Here is a 19552-nt window from a genome sequence, read left to right as displayed (position 1 = left end):
GAGACCTTCAAACAGTGGTCTCGAGACCGGCCTTGATTTCGATTACTACAACACTAGTGTGTACATTTGAAAAAAAGAAAGAAAAATATCCTAAAATAACCAGTAAATACTCTGTTCATTGCATTGGAAAAGAAACTTAATTTTGAAGTAAGCATATTAAATTAAGGATTAACAATTGTACTGGAGGTTAAAATATGAATGTTGGTATCATAGAGGCTGATAAAAGCTATGTATTCCTCCCTTTGGTTGAATTATAAGTCCACCGAAGAGTATCCTACAATTTGGCCCTCTGACAGTGAGAATTAAATATATGTGGCCCTTGCTGTGACCAAAGTTGCCCTTTCCTGGTCTAGATCAACACCAATGGGTTACACCATCCAATTTGCATCCCAATATCTGACTTCTTTGCCACACCTGTTTAAGCCACAACCACAACTTTATAAAAGCCTGCGCTCAGGTCTGTTACTTCCTCTTCCATCCAAACCAAGCCTGACCTGCTATAGAGAACAACAAAAACCTCCATGTGAGTGTAAAATGGATCTTTCACCTTACTTCATTCTTATTTTGTTGATATATTATGAATTATTTCCAATAAAACACATGTATTAATGATAGTTTAAAAAACAATTTTAGAAACTTACTTAATTATTCTGATTGGTTTGACATTATTTATCAAGATCTGTAATATTCCTATTTGTCATCAGCTAAAATCATTCACAACATCTACAAAGAGGATCAACTTTTGAAACAGTATCAGATCCTGTGTACGAACATGTGAACTCCAGTTTGCATTCCTTTGTCCTTACGTTAGGTTAATTTGCTTTATGTTGATTTGTGTTTTTTTTACGACTGATTTGTGAATTTGTGAATATGTCAAAATAAGTAGCCTAAAAAAGTACCAGATATTACAGTTTTAGTACATCATTGACTTTTAAAAAAATCAATAGTGATACTAACATGAGATTACAATTTGTCATTAAGTTTGATCTGTGTTGCTGCACGGAGAATCAGTTTGACTTTGACATCCTTCTTTCAGTTTAAAACAAAACTTAAGCCTCAGCAGAAATTAGATGATAAAAATGGATATTTATAAGCCCTATAAAGATACCTGACCTGGGAATAAAGTCATATCTTTGTGATGAAATTAAGAAAACCAACTATTTATAGAAGTAAGATAACAAAGTGAGATATGTTAACATAGATATTATCTTTAAACAACTTTCTATGTCTGCAATCAGAAGTAATCTCAGAAGAAAAAGTAGGAGATGTCACATTGATAAAAACACATCTGCAATGTGCTCATTCTGGATGTTACTGGAGGTCATATATTATAGTCTCATCTTTTATTTTTGGATAGAATGATGACAGACAGATGTTCACCTCCTTTACATGCTTCTGGATACATCATGAGGCTGAACATCTTTGTCATCATAGAATGAGAAAATCTTTTACAGTCTGGGGGTTTCTTACGTTTCCTTTCTGAAAGTTATGACAAAAGCAACACAAAAAAGATTAGTACCTGTTTAAAATTTCTCCTTCAGAGCATTCTTCAAATGGTCAGGGCACACTTTACCATAGAGAGTTCAGCAACATTCCCATCTTGTGGCCATTTGATGTAATTGCAGTCCTCAAATACAGTACACTATAAATCTCTGTCTAAAGAGCAGGTTAAACATGCAACATTCCTCTAAATGTTTCTTCAGAAGTAACTTCTAATACTGATTTATTTCTAACATCCTGTCATTTCTTCACTTCTTTATACGTTTAGATTTGTTAATTTGACTTAAGAAATTCTGATGCACTTTCAGTTTTGTTTTCTGAAATGTTTGGTATAGCAATAAAAGAAGAGGATCATTATGAGGGTAAAGACCAATGACATGGGTGTGGTGGAGATATAAATGTCAGATGTTTTAAAACCCTGAGCGTCATAAAAAAAAAGCCTTAAGCAGCTATGGCTATATAAATGACATTTGACACTTGTCAGATCAGCATCAGAAACATTAGCTTGATGTAAATGCAATGTCTTACGGCTTCAAAACATTAAAAACTATATAGATAGATTTGATCTTTAAGTCACAGGTAGCTGAGGAAATGAGTTGGTACAAAAAGAAGGACGATTGGAGGAAAATTTAGAGGTCGGTTTTCTAGTTACAGTCGACTAAATTCATGGTTTGTTTTCTGGTTTGGTAAGTTGTATCCATGGTTATTTTAAACTCATGGTTTAACTTGACAATGTTGCATTTTAGCTTGTGTAAAACTGAGGTTACTTAATAAATGACTGAAGACTAACTTCTTGCTCTTTTATCTAGAACAAGTCGGGGCAAAATGGGAAATAAGTGAGTACCTCTGTCTTTGTTAAACCAGTTTAAAATATCTCAACTTTATAAAGAAATCATTTTAAGTTGGAAGTTTCAGCACTTGTTCATACTGTTAATGCTTTTTTTTCTAAATTTTACAGACTGATCACCAAGGTAAAATACTTCACGTCTTACCACACATCACACCACATTTTTGCGGCTGGAGACATAAGAGAGAATAAACAGAACAAACAATGACGACTTGTAGAATAAACCGCACACAAACACACCTCCACAAAGTTAAGCCTGTGTACATGTATTATCCATTATCAGTCTAAATTAAAAATCGAATTAACTGGGAGGACTTTGTTCTCTAGATGCTTATTATCCACACCAGTGGTGAGGACAGCTAGCTTTGTGCACCTTTACTATCCAAACCAACCCTCTTTGTTCTCCTTTCCTTTAATCCTAAAAAAAAGGAAGAGGAACACAGACTGTAGGCTATTGAAATAGGACATTTTCAGTGTCCAATGTTTTGTTCTCTTTGTTCTACTAGATGCTGAATATCCCCACCAGTGGTGAGGACAGCTAGCTTTGTTCACCTTTTCTATCCAAATCAACCCTCTTTGTTCTCCTTTCCTTCAATACTTAAAAAAAAGGAATAGGAAGACACGCTTTGTATTGAAAGGACATTTTCAGTGTCCAATGTTTTGTTCTCTTTGTTCTACTAGATGTTTAATATCCCAACCAGTGGTAAAGTCAAAAAAACGTTCTTTGTAGCACCAGCTTTATTCTTGGGCTCATTTCATGCTTATCCTATACCTCCCAGAGCCCTCAGGCAATCTTGAGCTGGTCTTCATGGTGTTGTTTTGTTTTTGGCATTTCATTTTTCTTAGCTTTTGTTTGTTTGTTTTCTGCCAGGTGTTTAATGATCCCATCCATGGTAGCATAGAGTTACACCCACTCCTCATCAAGATCATTGACACACCTCAGTTCCAGAGACTTCGATTCATAAAGCAGCTTGGAGGTGTCTACTTTGTTTACCCTGGAGCGTCTCACAACCGCTTTGAACACTCAATCGGTTAAGTCAGCAAGTTTTCAGATTTCAGCCCACAGGTGACCTCAGTCCAAATAAGGAGAAGACTCATGGTTTTCACATAAGCACCTTGTAAAACCAATAAAGGCAGAAAACAGTGCCTGTCTTAGTATGGATCTTATAAAAGTATATATTTTCATTTTGGTAGCAGCATCCTATTGTGATAACTGCGTTATGACTTTAAAAAAAAAAGTTTTCTGTGGTCTAAAAAGGGTGGGATACTTAGCAGGAAAACTTGCTGAGGCTCTCAGGTCAAGGCAGCCGGATCTCAAAATCGATGACAGAGATGTCCTTTGTGTTCAGATTGCTGGCCTCTGTCATGACCTGGGTGAGTAATGCATCCCTTTTCAATATTACATATAATAGTTTATAAATTATGTTATTGGGTATGAAAAGAGTAAAATGAAAGTGAAATGATCCAGAAATAACCCTTCCATCTTTCAAAAAAGCAAGGGCTTCTGCATTAATAAATAAAAAATACGAGGGTGGGGTGAGGTGGTGGTAGCTCGGTCTGTAAGGACTCTGATAAGAACTGGAGGGTCTGAATCTTTAAAAATAATATTTAGACTCAGAAATTTTTTTTAACCCAGAGGGCGTTTCGTTACCACAGTCCACCCAGACCATGCATACATTTACAAACACATAACAGTCTTTCTTGTAAGCAATATTCTCAAGTTTAGATTCAGGAGTAATCCGTTCAAACTCAACAAGACATACTGACTGTATAATCTGTACACTATCAATGGATTACGCCTGTATTTATCTATCCATTTCAAGGTCATGGACCCTTTTCCCATCTGTATGATGGACTGTTCCTCCCCAAAGCACTGGAAAAAAAGAGGAAATTAAAGAAATGGAAGGTAAGAAGTTTTTATTTCTGTTATTTCTTTACTCATAGTTTTTCTTTCTTTTTCTTTTTATATCTATTTATATCTGCACCTTATTTTTATTTTTTATATGTAAATACATGCTGCTGTTTTTTATCCTGCACTACAACGAGCCAAATGCAACGAAATTTCATTCTTATCTGCACTGTAAAGTACAAGTTTGAATGACAATAAAGAAAGTCTAAGTCTAAGTAATATAACAAATGAAATACAGAGGAACGGCAAAACTGAAGCACATGTACCTTTCACACTGGCTTGTTCTTTTGAAACAAAATCCAGGATGTTGATTTTTGTTTGCTTTTTCAGGTGTAATGTGATTATGCACATTTCCAAGAATGTTGATCTATTTCTTTAATAGCAATGAACTTTGTAGCTTGTGTTGCTAAATGACCCATACCCTGTTCTGTTTGGTAATAATATGTCAACTTTTTAGCTGACATGTTACCGCTGTTCAGAAGCTCCATGAGATTTTAATAATGTTTCTGTTTTAACCATTAATCCTGGTGATTCAGGGATTTAGATACAACAAACAAAGATAATAATTGAATTCATGGTTCATGAGAGGTACTTATTTATGACAGGGACCTCTTTTAAAAGCAGAAGGGATTTCTAGATCTATTTATGTCTCTTTGTCACTCAATAAGAGAAGATAACCTTTATTCATCCTACAACGGGCAGCAAAGAGCAAGGATAGCCAAAAAAGAGCACACAGTGCACCATTCAATAACTTTAGATCAAAAGAGTGCGATTGTTGTGTTTACACCCAAACAAACCGGGCTAAAGGGGAAACGCCCCTTTGTTTCAGAACAACTTTTCCAAACAACCCAGGTGTGAAAAAACGCTTGGTGAGAAAACTGAGCTGCATTATCACCTTCCCAAAAACTCTTATGCTTAACAGTTTGACATCGGGTTGAGTTCAGCTAGCTAAATAACCCTGATAAAGACTGTTAAGATGTTGTATACAGTATATTGGCTGACATTAAGTGGCTCATCAAATTCTGAAGCGCTTTAGGAACTCTGACATTGTAAGTTGTTTTACATACATACGTTTGAGATATACTCTTCAAATGTGGGGAAAATTAAAGTATGTGGGATTATTGTATTTATGTATTAAATCTTGTGTTGACACATTTATGAGTCTGTGTGTCTCGCAGCATGAAAGGGGCTCTCGTCTCATGCTAGACCACCTGGTGAAAGAGAATAATCTTAAACCAATGATGAAGTATGGACTGAAACCTGAAGAAGACATAACATTCATTAAGGAGATGATTGCTGGACCTCTACAGGAATCTAAAGAGCAGGAGGCAAGTTCACCTCATTATGTTTTTCAGTACTGTATGAATATTAGATAAGAGAAGATAAAACTTCATTCATCCTACAACGGGCAGCAAAGAGCAAAGATAGCCAAAAAAGGAGCACACAGTGCACCATTCAATAAAAAAATAGATCAAAAAAGTTGAGCAGCTAAAAGAGTGTGATTGCTGTGTTCACATATTTATCAAACAAACCGGGCTATGGTTTCAGAACAACTTTTCCAAACTATCCAGGTGTGAAAAAATCCTTAGAGAGAAAACTGAGCTGCAGTATCACCTTCCCAAAAACTCTTATGCTTAACAGTTTGACTCTGGGTTGAGTTCAGCTAGCAAAATAACCCTGATAAAGACTGTTAGGATGTTGTATACAGTATATGTCCACAGAAGATTGGCTGACATTAAGTCACTCATCGAATTCTGAGGAACTCTGACATTTAAAGTGTTTACACACGTTTTGAGATCTACTCTGCAAATGTTGGTTGTGCTATTTGTGTAGTTCCTTGTCTTCTTGCAATATTTTTCATGATTTGATGAAAGCGAAGCATGGATTGAAACCTGAACATGTGAAAAACATTAAGGTGATGATTGCTGAAGACCAGAAGGCAAGTTCTCATCTGTGCATAAATCAGTCTGTGTCCTACAGCAATGCCACTAATGTCACTATTTTGTAACATTCAGTATAAAGGCGGACAAGAAGAGTCCTTTTTGTTTTAAACGGTAAAAAAAGTTTTTCTTCTGCCGAAAACTCAGATCTTAAAATTGAACAGTTGTTTTGTTTGTCATGCTTTTTCATGTACATAGTTTATTGTGTTCATATTTTAGCTTTATCTCTGTTTTGTGGAATGGTCCTACATATTTTTTCTATGCAGTGTAAATTCATTGAACAACATACGTGTCAATAAAACTGGTCCTGATTCGCTTTGTGTCGTCATCCCTGCAGTTGCAGTTCAAAGGGCGCTCAAAAGAATGGTCCTTCCTCTATGAAATTGTGTCCAACAAAAAAAACGGCGTTGGTGTGGACAAGTTTGACTACTTGGCCAGGTCAGGTTTTAATGAAGTGCTGTAGAGCAATTCATTTTGTGATGAAGACCGCGACAGCACTTCTTTTTTTTTTTACCGTGAACAATGCATTATTCTCCTGATTTATTTTAAATTATAGGCTACAAAACTCTCCAGTAAATTCAGTTTCCCTCTATACACCTATTTTCTTCACCTTGCCTCAATCTGCCTCTACTCAGGGACTCTTCCTACCTGGGGATCAAGAACAACTTTGACTTTCGTCGCTTCCTGCAGTTTGCCAGAGTGTGTGAGGTTGATGGCAGGAAAACTATCTGCACCAGAGACAAGGTGCTGACACACTTGAGCTTGTAAACATATAATTGAAAGCAAACTGATAATGTTGTTATTTATGACTAAACTACAGTCCTAACCTCAACAGAAGGAAGACCATATGTACCACTTGTTCTATACAAGACACTGTCTCCACAAAAGAGCCTGTCAGCATAGAGTAAGCCAAATCATACAAGAAATGTAAGTGTCTACCTTCAGAAGTTAGTACTCCAAATATAAGATTGGTCTCCTTCTGTTTTCGATTATTCAATCTGCATCATGATTCACTATCTCATCAGTAATAATATATTTGATATGAACATACAGGATTGCAGAGGCTTTTTTGAAAGCAGATGATCACATTCAGATTGAAGGATCAGGAGGGAGGATGTTCACTCTCTCTACAGCCTTTAAGAACATGGAGGCCTACACAAAGCTCACAGGTGTGTAGATTTAAATGTGTGCTGTTAGCTCATGTTCAACATTGAAGCCAATTCAGACTACAGGAGTATCAAGACATTGTTTAAATAATGCACTACACCCAACAATCTGAAAAGGAAATTGTGTGTAGGCACTTGGTCGGTTTTGATGTTTGGCCAAGGACAAGGTTATCTGGTAGTTTGAGGAGTTCACAAATCCAGTCTCAAACATCCTGAACAACTGGCTGTCCTGATCATTTGAACTTGTTTGATATTTAGGATGTTTATTTATGAAGTAACAGAAATATGACATATTTCAACACTTTTTGGAAACACACTTTGTTAGATGCTGCTTTCTGTCAGATGGCTCTGTTGCTAGGTCATTTACAGTTATGCTACTTTATCCATTTTTTTTATTGTGCATTTGTTAAAGATAAATAAACCACATCCTGTTAATTTACTTGTTATGACTTATAAATTAACATGCCATGTCTTACAATTTATTGCGTGTGTTTAAATTAAATTCACTAATTTTTGTGTGTGTTATTATCATTTGTTTGCTTGTTACTCTGTTACTCTTTTAGACAACGTGTTTGAGGAAATACTGAAGTCTTCCTGCTCAGAGCTAGAAAAGGCAAGAGAGATTCTGCAAAACATCATCTCTCGAAAGAGCTACAAGTTTGTTGGTGAGACAAAGCCAAAGGACCCCATCCAGGATTGGGAAGTAAGTCTGTGTGTTCTTGTGTTTCATTACATTTATAACACATGATCTAATGCACTGTTATCACAAAGCTGGATAATGTGCTCATTTTCAGTTAATAGAATATGTACACATCACATTATTTACTGTCTCCAGCATTTTATCTTGCCCGTGTTGTTATTACATTTAACATGAACAGCAACACTATTGAACAGTTCTCTTTTTGAAATGCAATGTGAATTGGATAGCAGCTTGAAATGTCTTACAATACAAAATCCCTCTGTCAACTAATGCTGCATGATATTGGGGAAACTGCGATAACCTTTGAGGTTCATACAATTACAATTTGTATTATCATTTGGGCCTTCAATTCTATTTTCTTTTTCAAATAAAAACCCCTTATATGTTCAAAGTGACTTTTAATTTGCATCAAGAGCCCTGTGACAGTAAAGAACAGTTCATCGTCACACACTGCATGTGATCCCTTTAACTCTACATCTTATGTGCACATAGACTCTGCCTGCACAGAAGTCACTTCTCTTTGTGATCAGGAAGAGGATCAGACAGACTGATATTGTAGATCAGTCATGGAAAGAGAGAAACTGAAGGCTTTTTGTTTTTTCAAAAGCAAAAACAACAAAAAATGGCATGAAATGACGCATTTCAGGACATATGATTGATATTATATATTCTGTAATGTTATCATAGCACTTGTACACATACGCAAAAATGATGCTTAAATCATACCATGCAGCCCTACAGTCAAAAATATCTACACTAAGTTGGTGCAGTTTTTTGAGTGAATGTGAAATGAATTCCAAGTTGCTTACATTGTCAACTTAAAATGCAAAAAACCTTTTCTATCCTTTCGCACTCTTCTCAACGTTTCTGCTCCATTTTCAAGAGCCTGATTCCTAGCTGGAAAAAAGGACTGGCTGAGGGAGAAAGAAACCTGACACCAAAGGACTTTGAAATCCTGGTGAGTTTTTTTGACTTTCTTTCATTTCACCTTTTTGTAAAATCTTGGGTTTTGCAGATTTTTTGATTTGTAAGATGTTGCAAAATTTGTTACTGCAGACATACTTTTACTCTCAACCTTCATTTTAGGTCATTGAAATGGACTATGGCATGGACGACAAGGACCCTATCCAACATGTTCATTTCTACAGCAAATCTGAGCTTGACAAGGCAAAGCTGATGCCCGAAGAAAAGGTAAGAACTAAATATTGATTAAAACATTTTTTATTGCAATATTTCTTCTGTTTATTGGGCTCCATTGTTTACACCCGTGAACAGCTGGTTGCGCTGTGCCAGCCTCGGTTACATCCAGCCGAAAGACCGGACATCCCCGCAGAACTACGGAGGAAGAGAAGGGGATGCAGAGCCGGAGTGAAGTGCCGGGAAAAGAAAAGACGGTACAAACCATCCGTGCCGTCTTTAATTATGGGGAATGTAAGATCTCTCCCTAATAAGATGGAGGAGCTGACGGCGCTCACCCGGCTTCAGAGGGAGTACCGAGAGTGTAGCATCATGCAGTTCACGGAGACATGGCTGAATGAACTCACTCCGGACACGCTCGTGACTTTGGACGGCTTCCAACTCGTCAGAGCGGACCGGAGCGCGAGGGAGAGCGGTAAGAAGAAAGGCGGGGGAATAGCGATGTATGTGAATGAGAGGTGGTGTAACTCTGGGCACATCACCGTTAAAGAACAGCGCTGCACTAAGGATGTGGAGCTGCTGGCTGTAAGCATTCGGCCATATTACCTGCCGAGGGAGTTTTCACACGTCATCGCGGTGACTGTTTACATCCCCCCCCTCGGCAGACGCTGCTGCAGCCTGTGAACTCATCCACAGTGTAGTGTCTCAGCTACAGACATCACACCCCCAGTCTCTTACTCTCATCTCAGGAGACTTTAACCACGTTTCCCTGTCTGCCACTCTCCCTACTTTCACTCAGTATGTTGACTGCCATACTAGGGACAATAAAACTTTGGACTTACTGTATGCAAACACCAAGGCTGCATACAGATCATCACCCCTCCCCCCTCTGGGCCGCTCAGACCACAACCTGGTGAGACTGCAGCCCATTTACATACCTATGGTGAAAAAACAACCCCCCACAACCAGGTATGTGAAGAAGTGGTCTAAGGAGGCCACTGAGGCGCTGCAGGACTGCTTCGACACCACTGACTGGGAGGTGCTGTGCAGCCCACATGGGGAGGACATCGACGGTTTAACCCACTGCATCACAGATTACATAAACTTCTGTGTTGAGAACACTGTACCCACCAAAAAAATACAGTGTTTCTCCAACAACAAACCCTGGGTGACCCCTGAGTTGAAAACCCTGCTCAATTAAAAGAGAAGGGTTTTTAGATCTGGAGATAGAGAGGAGCTGAGGAGGGTGCAAAAGGATAGCTCAAGATTAAAATCAAGGAATTGAAAGCCAGCTATCGGGAAAAGATGGAGGAAGATTTACAACATAAAAATGCAAGAGAAGTCTGGAGGGGCCTGAATAACATCTCAGGTCACAGCAGAAGGCGTGGGAGGGGCCCTGAAGCAGGAGACAGGGAGTGGGCAAATGAACTGAATCTGTTCTTCAATAGATTTGATTCTGCTCCCAACCCCACCCCCACCCACCAGAGCGCAGACCATCCCGCTTCTCCATCTGAGTACCCTGAGTACCCTGCCACCCCCCTCAACAGCCCTCTCCTTCTCCTCCTCCTCCTCAGACGACCCCCCAACAACCCCCTCCTCTTCTTCATCCTCCTCCTCCGACGGCCTCTCCATAACAGCTGATCAGGTGAGAAGCCAGCTGAGGAAGATCAAGGCGAGGAAGGCCACAGGTCCCGACGGCATCAGCTCCAGACTCCTGAAGGACTGTGCAGACCAGCTCTGTGAGGTCCTTCTGCACATCTTCAACCTGAGCCTGAGACTGGAGAGGGTACCGACTCTGTGGAAGACTTCCTGCGTGGTGCCAGTCCCAAAGACATCTCACCTCAGGGAGCCTAACCACTTCAGACCTGTGCCCTCACCTCTCACCTGATGAAGACCATGGAGAGGATCGTCCTCAACAACCTCCGCCCCCTGATGACTTCAAATCTGGATCCTCTGCAGTTCGCCTACCAGCCGAACATCGGGGCGGATGACGCCGTCATCTACCTGCTGCAGAGATCCTGGACTCACCTGTAGAACACCGGCAGCACTGTGAGGGTCATGTTCTTTGACTTCTCCAGTGCCTTCATCACCATCCACCCTGCACTGCTCAGGGGGAAGCTAGAGAGGGCGGGAGTGGACTGTCACCTGGCTGCATGGACAACGGACTACCTCACCAACAGACCACAGTACGTGAGGCTTCAGGACTGTGAGTCTGACATGGTGGTCTGCAGTACAGGGGCCCCGCAGGGGACAGTTCTCTCCCCTTTTCTCTTCACCCTGTACACCTGACATCCATCATGGACAACCCCTCTCACCCCTTGCATGACACTGTGGGGGCCCTGAGCAGCTCCTTCAGCAGCAGACTGAGACACCCACCCTGCAAGACAGAGCGCTACCGCAGGTCGTTCATCCCATCTGCAGTCAGACTGTTTAATCAGACTCTTTAACAACATCACCACCTCATGCTACACACTGTGTGTGTGTTTTTTTAAGAGCAATCCCTTAATTACTGTGTAATTTTAAATTATTGTATAATTTATTTTATTTAAATGATGTAAATATGTTTGATTTGATTTTAACGTCTAGTTTTATTTTTAATAAGTATATTCCCGTCCCCTGTTTTCTGGAGCTGCTGTAATGCACAAATTTCCCCCACAGGGTATCAATAAAGTTTATCTTTCTCTTTATCTTTAAATTATTTGTAAGGCAGCTTATGTCACCACAACTCTCAAATTAAAGCTGCTGTCCTTCTTTACAGGGATCCAGGATTCACACAACGTGCTTTTCTGAGCAGCTGATCAGGGTCTTCTGTAAGGAGATTGATGACGAGAGTGTGGAGGCTGCCAAAAAGCACTTTAAACAGTGGTACTATGATTTTCTAATCCTTTGATAATAGTTGAATCTTAAGATGTTAAAGGATACAATACATATCGACTAACTTGCTGTTGATTGAACATAAAACATCAAATATAAATTCAGACCAGTTGACTTGGCTAAAGTAAATAGAAAACAGTCAACATTGAGTACAGTTTATTTAACATGGTTGAACATGTGATCTACAGTCTCAAACAGACTTTTTTTGAATGGGTGTGTATGTGGCTTCCAGTGTTTCTCTAGCCAGCTTCAGGTGGGGTCTCCCCAAGAAAATGTTAAGCACCAAACATTTATTTTCCTGCATTCTCATCCTGATTTTGTCTCGTTTAAAGAAATGGAATAAAGATGTGCGCACGAGAGAGAGAGAGAGAGAGAGAGAGCGTAAAAGCAGATATGCCTTGCTGATGGAAATAATTGATGGACCTCAGCCCCTTGTTTTGTCTCGCAGAATTTATGAAACCTTGCCAACAGTTTGCTAGTCCGTAGCCACGCTTTACAAGTCCATTGTACTGATTAGCAGACATCATTTGATTTTTTTTAACTGAGCCTTCATGGGCTCTGTGCAACACAACAAAACTCACTCTTTAAAGAGTTGATCTAGCATCTCAGTTATTACAACAGGTGAGCATGATGTGAAGGCCTGTTATCAAGATTCAGCAAAACCAAGAGAGAGCATCATCACATCGGCAGCAAGCAGCTTCACAAACATAATAAAACTAAGTCATGAGAAGCTTCAGTTTTGACATGTCAGGAGGGCTGGACCTCAGGTGCATTAACAGGAGGGAGGAACAAACAGCAGCCCTCTTTTTGTCTCTCTCTCTCTCTCGTGCGGACGGCAATTTTATGAATAATTAAAACATATAGTTTTAAAATATAGGCTACTTGGGCAGCTATACATGTACCTGGGTAGCCCGAGTATTGTCTGTGTGGGAAATTCTGACGCGAGTGCAGCGTAAGTGCAGTTTGTGAAGGAAAAAGGAGCAAGAGAATCGGCATCACGCAGACATGACATCGCAACTATGTGAGAATCGAGACTGGGATTCTTTCTGACCTGAGGGATCTTTTTTTGTTTTGTTGTGCTTCAGTTTGCACATGTCTTGGCTCCAAAAGAAGTCACCAGCACAAAATGTTGGCCGGTATTTTGTCTTTGCTCTTTATACAACAGACCAAAACTCATTGTCCATATTAATATATGCAGTTTGTGGTTTTATGACATTGAAAGGCTGTTTTAATATATGAGCATTAGAATGGAGCAATGAGCAGGGAGGGAATGATTGCATTGAACTTCAGGATACTGTTGCCTTTTCTTTGCTTTTATATGATTTTGATCCCTTTTTTGATGCCAAATTAATGTTGGTGTCTTCAAACTTTTGTATTTTAGTACCAAAAGACAAAAACGTTGAAAATATTTTTTTTTACTTAAGATTTAAAAAAACTGAAAATCCTCACCAGTAAGATGATGGATCTGCATGATGAGTGCATTGTTTTGCTTTAAAATAAGTTGAATGAGAGATCGTTTGTTAAATAGAATCATTTCTGCCTCAAACATTAGCTGTGCTCAGCCTTCAGTCTTCCTTTCAGGTTAAGGTGCTGGTTAAGCTCTACTCTAATTCTGCAAAACATTGTCTCTGGAAATATCTACAAGTTTGTTGGTGAGAGAAAGCCAGCGGACCCCATCGAGGATTGGGAAGTAAGTCTGTGTTCTTGTGTTTCATTACATTTATAACACATGATCTAATCACCTTAACCTAGTTATTGAAAAGGTTGTTGCTGAACAACTGGTAGCCCATCTTAATATTGAAAATCTACTGCACCCTATGCAATTTGGGTTTCGAGCAAACCATTCCACTGAAACGGCATGTTGCTACTTCCTTGAAGTCATTAAAGGTAGCCTTGATAAAGGAGGGGTGGTGGGTGCTGTATTTCTTGACCTGCGCAAGGCTTTCGATACAGTTAATCATTCAGTACACATCTCCAAATTGTCTAAATTTAAACTCTCTGCTAACGTTGTTAATTGGATTCAGTCTTACCTACTTGGTCGCTCCCAGTGCGTACGGATAAATGATAAAATATCATCACTAAAAGCCTGCGTTATGGGAGTGCCACAAGGTTCCATCTTAGGACCGTTGTTGTTTAGTGCATACATCAATGATCTCCCATCTGTGTGTGATGATGTGGGGACCTTGATGTATGCAGACGACACGGTCCTATATGCATGTGGGAAAGACCCTGAACAAGTAGCTGCCAAACTGTCATTAGCAATGGAACAAGTCATAGAATGGTTACGTTATTCATACGTTACGTTAATACTGACAAAACTGTGGTCATGTATTTTGTAAATAAACACAAAAATATGTTTTTTCCAAATATTATTGTAGGTGGGCAAATGATAAAAAAGGTCGATGAGTTGGGTTGATACTTGATACTTGGGTGTTACACTAGACCACAACCTTACTTTTAAAAGTCATATTAAAAAGATGTGCCATAAAGTTAAATATAACATAGCCAACTTTAGACATATCAGGAACTCACTTACAGTCGAAGCGTCTAAAATGTATTTGAATGCTATGATTTTTTCTTACTTTCATTACTGTATATCATGTTGGTCCCAAGCAAACAAGACTGTCTTAAAACCCATAAGGTCACTTCATAAACAAGCCCTTAAAACTCTGGACAGGAAACCACAACAGTATCATCATTGTGATATTCTTGATAAATATAAAATTCTGAGCTTTGACCATTTAATTTTTTATACCGATGTCCGCTTAGTGTACAAAATAATCCATGATGCTGCTCCCCCACCATTGAAAAGCTTTGTGAAACTTCGCTCTGAGCTGATAAGCAGATCTTCAACGTCTGCCTCTAATGGAGATTGCAGTGTTCCTAAACGTGGCTCCGCTTTAGCACGATCAGTTTTTTCTTTTAAAGCCGTTAAGGAATGGAATAGTCTTCCAACTAGTCTTAAACTTTGCACAAACTTCTGCACTTTCACCCGGGAAGTCAAAAAATGGATTTTAAGGAACCAGCCTTGTCAGCATTAATGTGTCATCTCGACAACCTTTTAGATCTCTCAGGGAAACTATAATGTTTTAATATCTGTAAATTGTTCTATGTCTTTCTTCTCTCGTGTGCGTGCGTGTGTGCGTGCGTGCGTGCGTGTGTGTCTGGTTGATTTGTATTTTGCTGTTGCCATCATCTGCCCAGGGACAACAGATGGAACTTAGCTAGCTAGCTAAATCTGGTACAAAGCATCTCTTCTCTTCTGAGACTAATGTTTTTTTTTTTGTACACTAACCCTGATTCAAATAAACGGTTAAATAAATAATGCACTGTTATCACAAAGCTGGATAATGTGCTCATTTTTAGTTAATAGAATAAGTACACATCACATTATTTACTGTCTCCAGCATTTTCTCTTGCCCGTAATATTACATTTAACATGAACAGCAGCACTATTGAACAGTTCTCTTTTTGAAATGTAATGTGAATTGGATAGCAGCTTGAAATGTCTTACAATACAAAATCCCTCAGTCAACTAATGCTGCATGATATTGGGGAAACTGTGTTTTCTTTTCATGTTCATACTATTACAATTTTTATTATTATTTGGGTCTTCAAGTTTATTTTCTTTTACAAATAAGAACCCCTTATACATTCAAAGCTACATTTAATTTGCATCAAGAGCCCTGTGACATTAACTTCTAAGCAAAGAACAGTTCATCTTCATACACTGCATGTGATCCCTTCACTCTCTCTCCCTCTACACTTTATGTGCTCATGGACTAACACACGTCCTGGGATATTACCATGGCACTTGTACACATAGCAAAATGAATGCTTAGATCATACCATGCAGCCCTACAGTCAAACGCATTTACACTAAGTTGGTGCAGTTTTTTGAGTGAATGTGAATTGAATTCCAAGTTGCTTACATTGTCAACTTAAAATGCAAAAAAACTTGAATCTATATCCTTTTCCACTGTTGTAATTTTTTTCTGATTCCTTGTCAAGAGCCGGATTTCTGGCTGGAAAGAAGGATTGGCTCAACCCCTCCCTGACGAGGAAGAAAGCAACCTGAAACCAGAGGACTTTGAAATCCTGGTGAGTTTTTTTTACTTTCTTTCGTCTCACTTTTTTTTGTAAAATCTTCAGTTTTGCTGATTCTTTGATTTGTAAGATGTTGCAGAATTTGTTATGGCACACATTTTACTCTCGACCTTCTTTTTAGGTCATTAACAAGGACTACGGCATGAAAGACGAGAACAGCAAAAATGTCAGAACTAATTATTGATTAAAACAATTTTTTTATCGCAATCATTCAATATTTCTTCTGTTTATTATTTGTAAGGCAGCTTATGTCACCATAACTCTCAAATTAAAGCTGCTGTCATTCTTTACAGGCATCCAGGATTGGCACAACGTGCTTTTCTGAGCAGCTGATCAGGGTCTTCTGTAAGAAGACTGATAGAAAGAGTGTGAAGGCTGCAAAAAAGCACTTTGAACAGTGGTACAATGATTTTCCAATCCTTAGATAATAGTTGAATATTAAGATGTTAAAGGATACAATATGAACTAACTTGCTGTTGATTAAACATAAAACCAGTTGACTTGGCTGAAGTAAATAGAAAACAGTCCACATTGAGTACAGTTTATTTAATATGGTTGAACATGTGATCTACAATCTGCTGAGTGTGGAAAACATTAGCTGTGCTAGCATCCTCAGGCTTCGGTCTTCCTTTCAGGTTAACGTATGCTTACCTGTGCTGGTGAAGCTCTACTCTAATAGATTTGATACTTTAACTTAACAAAATACTGCCAAAGTGAGCAACACTCCAACATGTTATTGGTCCTTTGTCCTGGTTTGCATCCAGGTTAGACAGCAAGTCTAGACAGTCAGTCAGGTTTCTGTACTGAAACAATTTTACTGACCTGTATTGGAACCGTGCAGGACTCTGGTTTGGGGCCCTCAGGTTAAGAGAGGTAAGCAACAGCAGCATGGGAGTGAAACCAAAAGATTAACCAACCCTCTGGTTTCTTCAACTTTCACTCAGGAGCAAAAATCAGCTTTTAAATTTGAAAATTTGAAAGTAAAAATGATTGACAATTATTGTGATAATTATATCGACTGATATGACATTTTGATAACATTTTTTTAGCCCAAGCCTATAAGCTACGGGTCTTATTGTGAATAACGTGTATCCTTCATTAAAAGAAAAACGGACATGTTAAAAAAAAAATCCCTCTTCATACAGTGTGTGCTGATTGAGACATGAGATAATCAGACCAATTTGTTTTTTTGAATCGGGCTGTAAACATGTTTATTTCTGTTGTAAAAATTGGCATTTTTGAATGGGTGTGTATGTGACATATTAATATATGCAGTTAGTGGTTTTATTACATTGAAAGGCTGTTTTGATATATGAGCATTAGAATGGAACAATGAGCAGGGAGGGAATGATTGCATAGTGAAACAGAGCTTCAGGATTCTTTTTTTTTTTGCATATATATGAGTTTGATCTTTTTTTGATGCTAAATTAGCATTGGTGTCGTCAAACTTTTGTATTTTCCTACCAACGGACAAAAACTTTGAAATAATGTATTTTATTACTTGAGATTTAAAAAAACTGAAAGTTCTCACCAGTGAGATGATGGATCTGCATGATGAGTACATCGTTTATCTTTAAAATAAGTTGAATGTTAGATCGTTTGTTAAATAGAATCATTTCTTCTTCAGTTTATCTCTCACTAGGTTTACTCTATACTGCTTTCTTTAAACAGATGTACTTTTGTGTCTTTATTAACATGCAGGAAGTTCGAGAAGAAGCCGCATCTGCTTGGACCTGAAAGTAATTAAAAGACCATGGAAATGACTCAACAACATAAATAACACAGAATTGTTTCTTATTCAGACTCAGGACTCTTTCTAGCTTTTATCATATACATGTTGTATTGTTGTTTTAAATTGTTGACTCCCTTCTGCATCTGCATAAGTTCCAACAACATACAACATGATTTTATTGAGGACAAAGATAAATCATAATATATAATAATATAAACTGATACATAGACACACATGACACTGGATACATTACTTACACAGCTAGCAGCTGTATGGCTGTTGAATACCATTTAGGTAAAGAAAGCCATTATTGAAATCCAACAATCATTGTCTCAAACTGAATATATAAACTGCATGTTTCTGAATTGATTCAGCTTTTGGTCACATTTATGCTTCTTTGTAGGTTGTGAATTATTTTTGGTCGGGGAAAGATGTAAAGCACTCCCAACATGTGTAATGGAGTGAATATTTCACTTGTGGTTTTATTTAGGGATTTATAATACTCAGTGGTGTTTTAGTTTTGATGTTAATCATTTGAAGATTGAGGACATGAGATTAGATTATTTGTCTTTGAGTGGTGTTTAATGAGAGATGATCATGAGTGATGTTTTGTTGACTGGTATTATCTTATATTACTTTGTATCTGCAGCATTTATTATCACAATACAATTTTAATCTGTTTTAAAATGAGTCTTATTTTGGGCATGTTTTATAATGTGCTCTTCTTTTGAGTTTATGATTCTTACTTTAAAAACTGGAACTTGTGAAAACCTTTATTTGCATCTAAAAACTTGAAATTCGAATTGAAAAATATCTTTTAAACGTATCCATCAACTACCTTTCTTCAATGGATGATGAATGTGTTTAAATGTATGACACACTTTAAGTGAAGCTATAATTGTTTGACGATTGGTTCTTACATAAAGCATCTATGAGAACCTTTCAAGTGTATTCCTGTTGTGATGGGTTCATATCTGATAAAATCTGCATGTATTCAAAATAAACATCAGAGAAAATCCTGAGTTCAACATTGTGTAATCTATCAAACCATATGCATCTATATATATATGTATATATATACTGTATATATCACCTGTGGTACAAATCTAATTGCAGTTCAAAGTCCTTTACAAAGGAGCGGAAAAATGACTGACAACAGGTAGTTTGTAAAATATAACAGCAATAAGAAATGAAATCAGCACAATGATTGATAAATATAAATACTAAAAACCTAAAATCAAACACTAAAATGTAAATTTAAAAGTAGAGATGAATAATATTGATTAAAATATAGTAAATTAAAAGCCTTAAAATGATTAAGTCATATAGAAAAGCCAGACTGAATAAATGAGTTTTTTAAATTGTTTTTAAAAATCTCAATATTCTCTGATCCTCTGAAGTCTGTTCCAAAGTCTCAGAGCAGCTAAACGCAGAATCACAAAAGGTTTTTGTTCTGCTCTGTGGAACAACTGAAAGAAGAACCATAGAAGAACAAGAAGACCTGAGGGGTCGTCCTGGTTCATAAACTAAAATCAACTCTGAAAAGTTAATCTGGTGGGAGGCCAAGTGCTTTAGACAATAATAAAATCAATATGAAGACAAAGAGGCAGCCAGTGTCAAGACTTTCAACGATAGATAAA

General features: G+C 38.0%; 1 protein-coding gene across 5 annotated transcripts; it reads left to right on the top strand.

Moving 5' to 3' along the window:
• Positions 1-469: 469 nt before the first annotated feature.
• LOC109978568 (deoxynucleoside triphosphate triphosphohydrolase SAMHD1-like) lies at positions 470-18940 on the top strand. 5 transcript variants are annotated; one of them, XM_065952212.1, is made up of 17 exons: positions 470-523; positions 2310-2336; positions 2459-2471; positions 3219-3721; positions 4171-4253; positions 5435-6940; positions 7032-7123; positions 7250-7365; positions 7926-8065; positions 8946-9020; positions 9149-9253; positions 11958-12064; positions 13655-13763; positions 16085-16174; positions 16302-16346; positions 16474-16580; positions 17882-18940. In XM_065952212.1, exons 7-17 carry the CDS (start codon positions 7044-7046, stop codon positions 17925-17927), a joined length of 1020 nt encoding a protein of 339 aa, XP_065808284.1. In that variant the 5' UTR covers positions 470-523; positions 2310-2336; positions 2459-2471; positions 3219-3721; positions 4171-4253; positions 5435-6940; positions 7032-7043; the 3' UTR covers positions 17928-18940. The 5 variants fall into 5 exon arrangements, 3 of the variants coding, with proteins under 3 accessions (XP_065808284.1, XP_065808278.1, XP_065808282.1); XR_010665562.1 differs by lacking the exons at positions 16085-16174; positions 16302-16346; positions 16474-16580; positions 17882-18940 and adding an exon at positions 9338-11600 and having other exon boundaries at positions 13655-13686; XR_010665560.1 differs by lacking the exons at positions 13655-13763; positions 16085-16174; positions 16302-16346; positions 16474-16580; positions 17882-18940 and adding an exon at positions 9338-11675.
• The last annotated feature ends 612 nt before the right edge of the window (positions 18941-19552 follow it).

Source organism: Labrus bergylta, chromosome 2 (genome assembly GCF_963930695.1).
Source record: "Labrus bergylta chromosome 2, fLabBer1.1, whole genome shotgun sequence".
Lineage (NCBI taxonomy): Eukaryota > Metazoa > Chordata > Actinopteri > Labriformes > Labridae > Labrus > Labrus bergylta.
Note: the sequence above shows the minus strand (reverse complement) of the source record. Positions and strands in the feature narration are given on the sequence as shown.

Excerpts from the sequence above, each read along its gene's own strand:
- LOC109978568 (XM_065952206.1), top strand. The coding sequence starts at position 7,044 with ATGTACCACTTGTTCTATACAAGACACTGTCTCCACAAAAGAGCCTGT. Across the intron at positions 7,124-7,249 it reads AGCCAAATCATACAAGAAAT|GATTGCAGAGGCTTTTTTGA; the intron begins GTAAGTGTCTAC and ends ATGAACATACAG. Across the intron at positions 9,021-9,148 it reads CAAAGGACTTTGAAATCCTG|GTCATTGAAATGGACTATGG; the intron begins GTGAGTTTTTTT and ends CCTTCATTTTAG.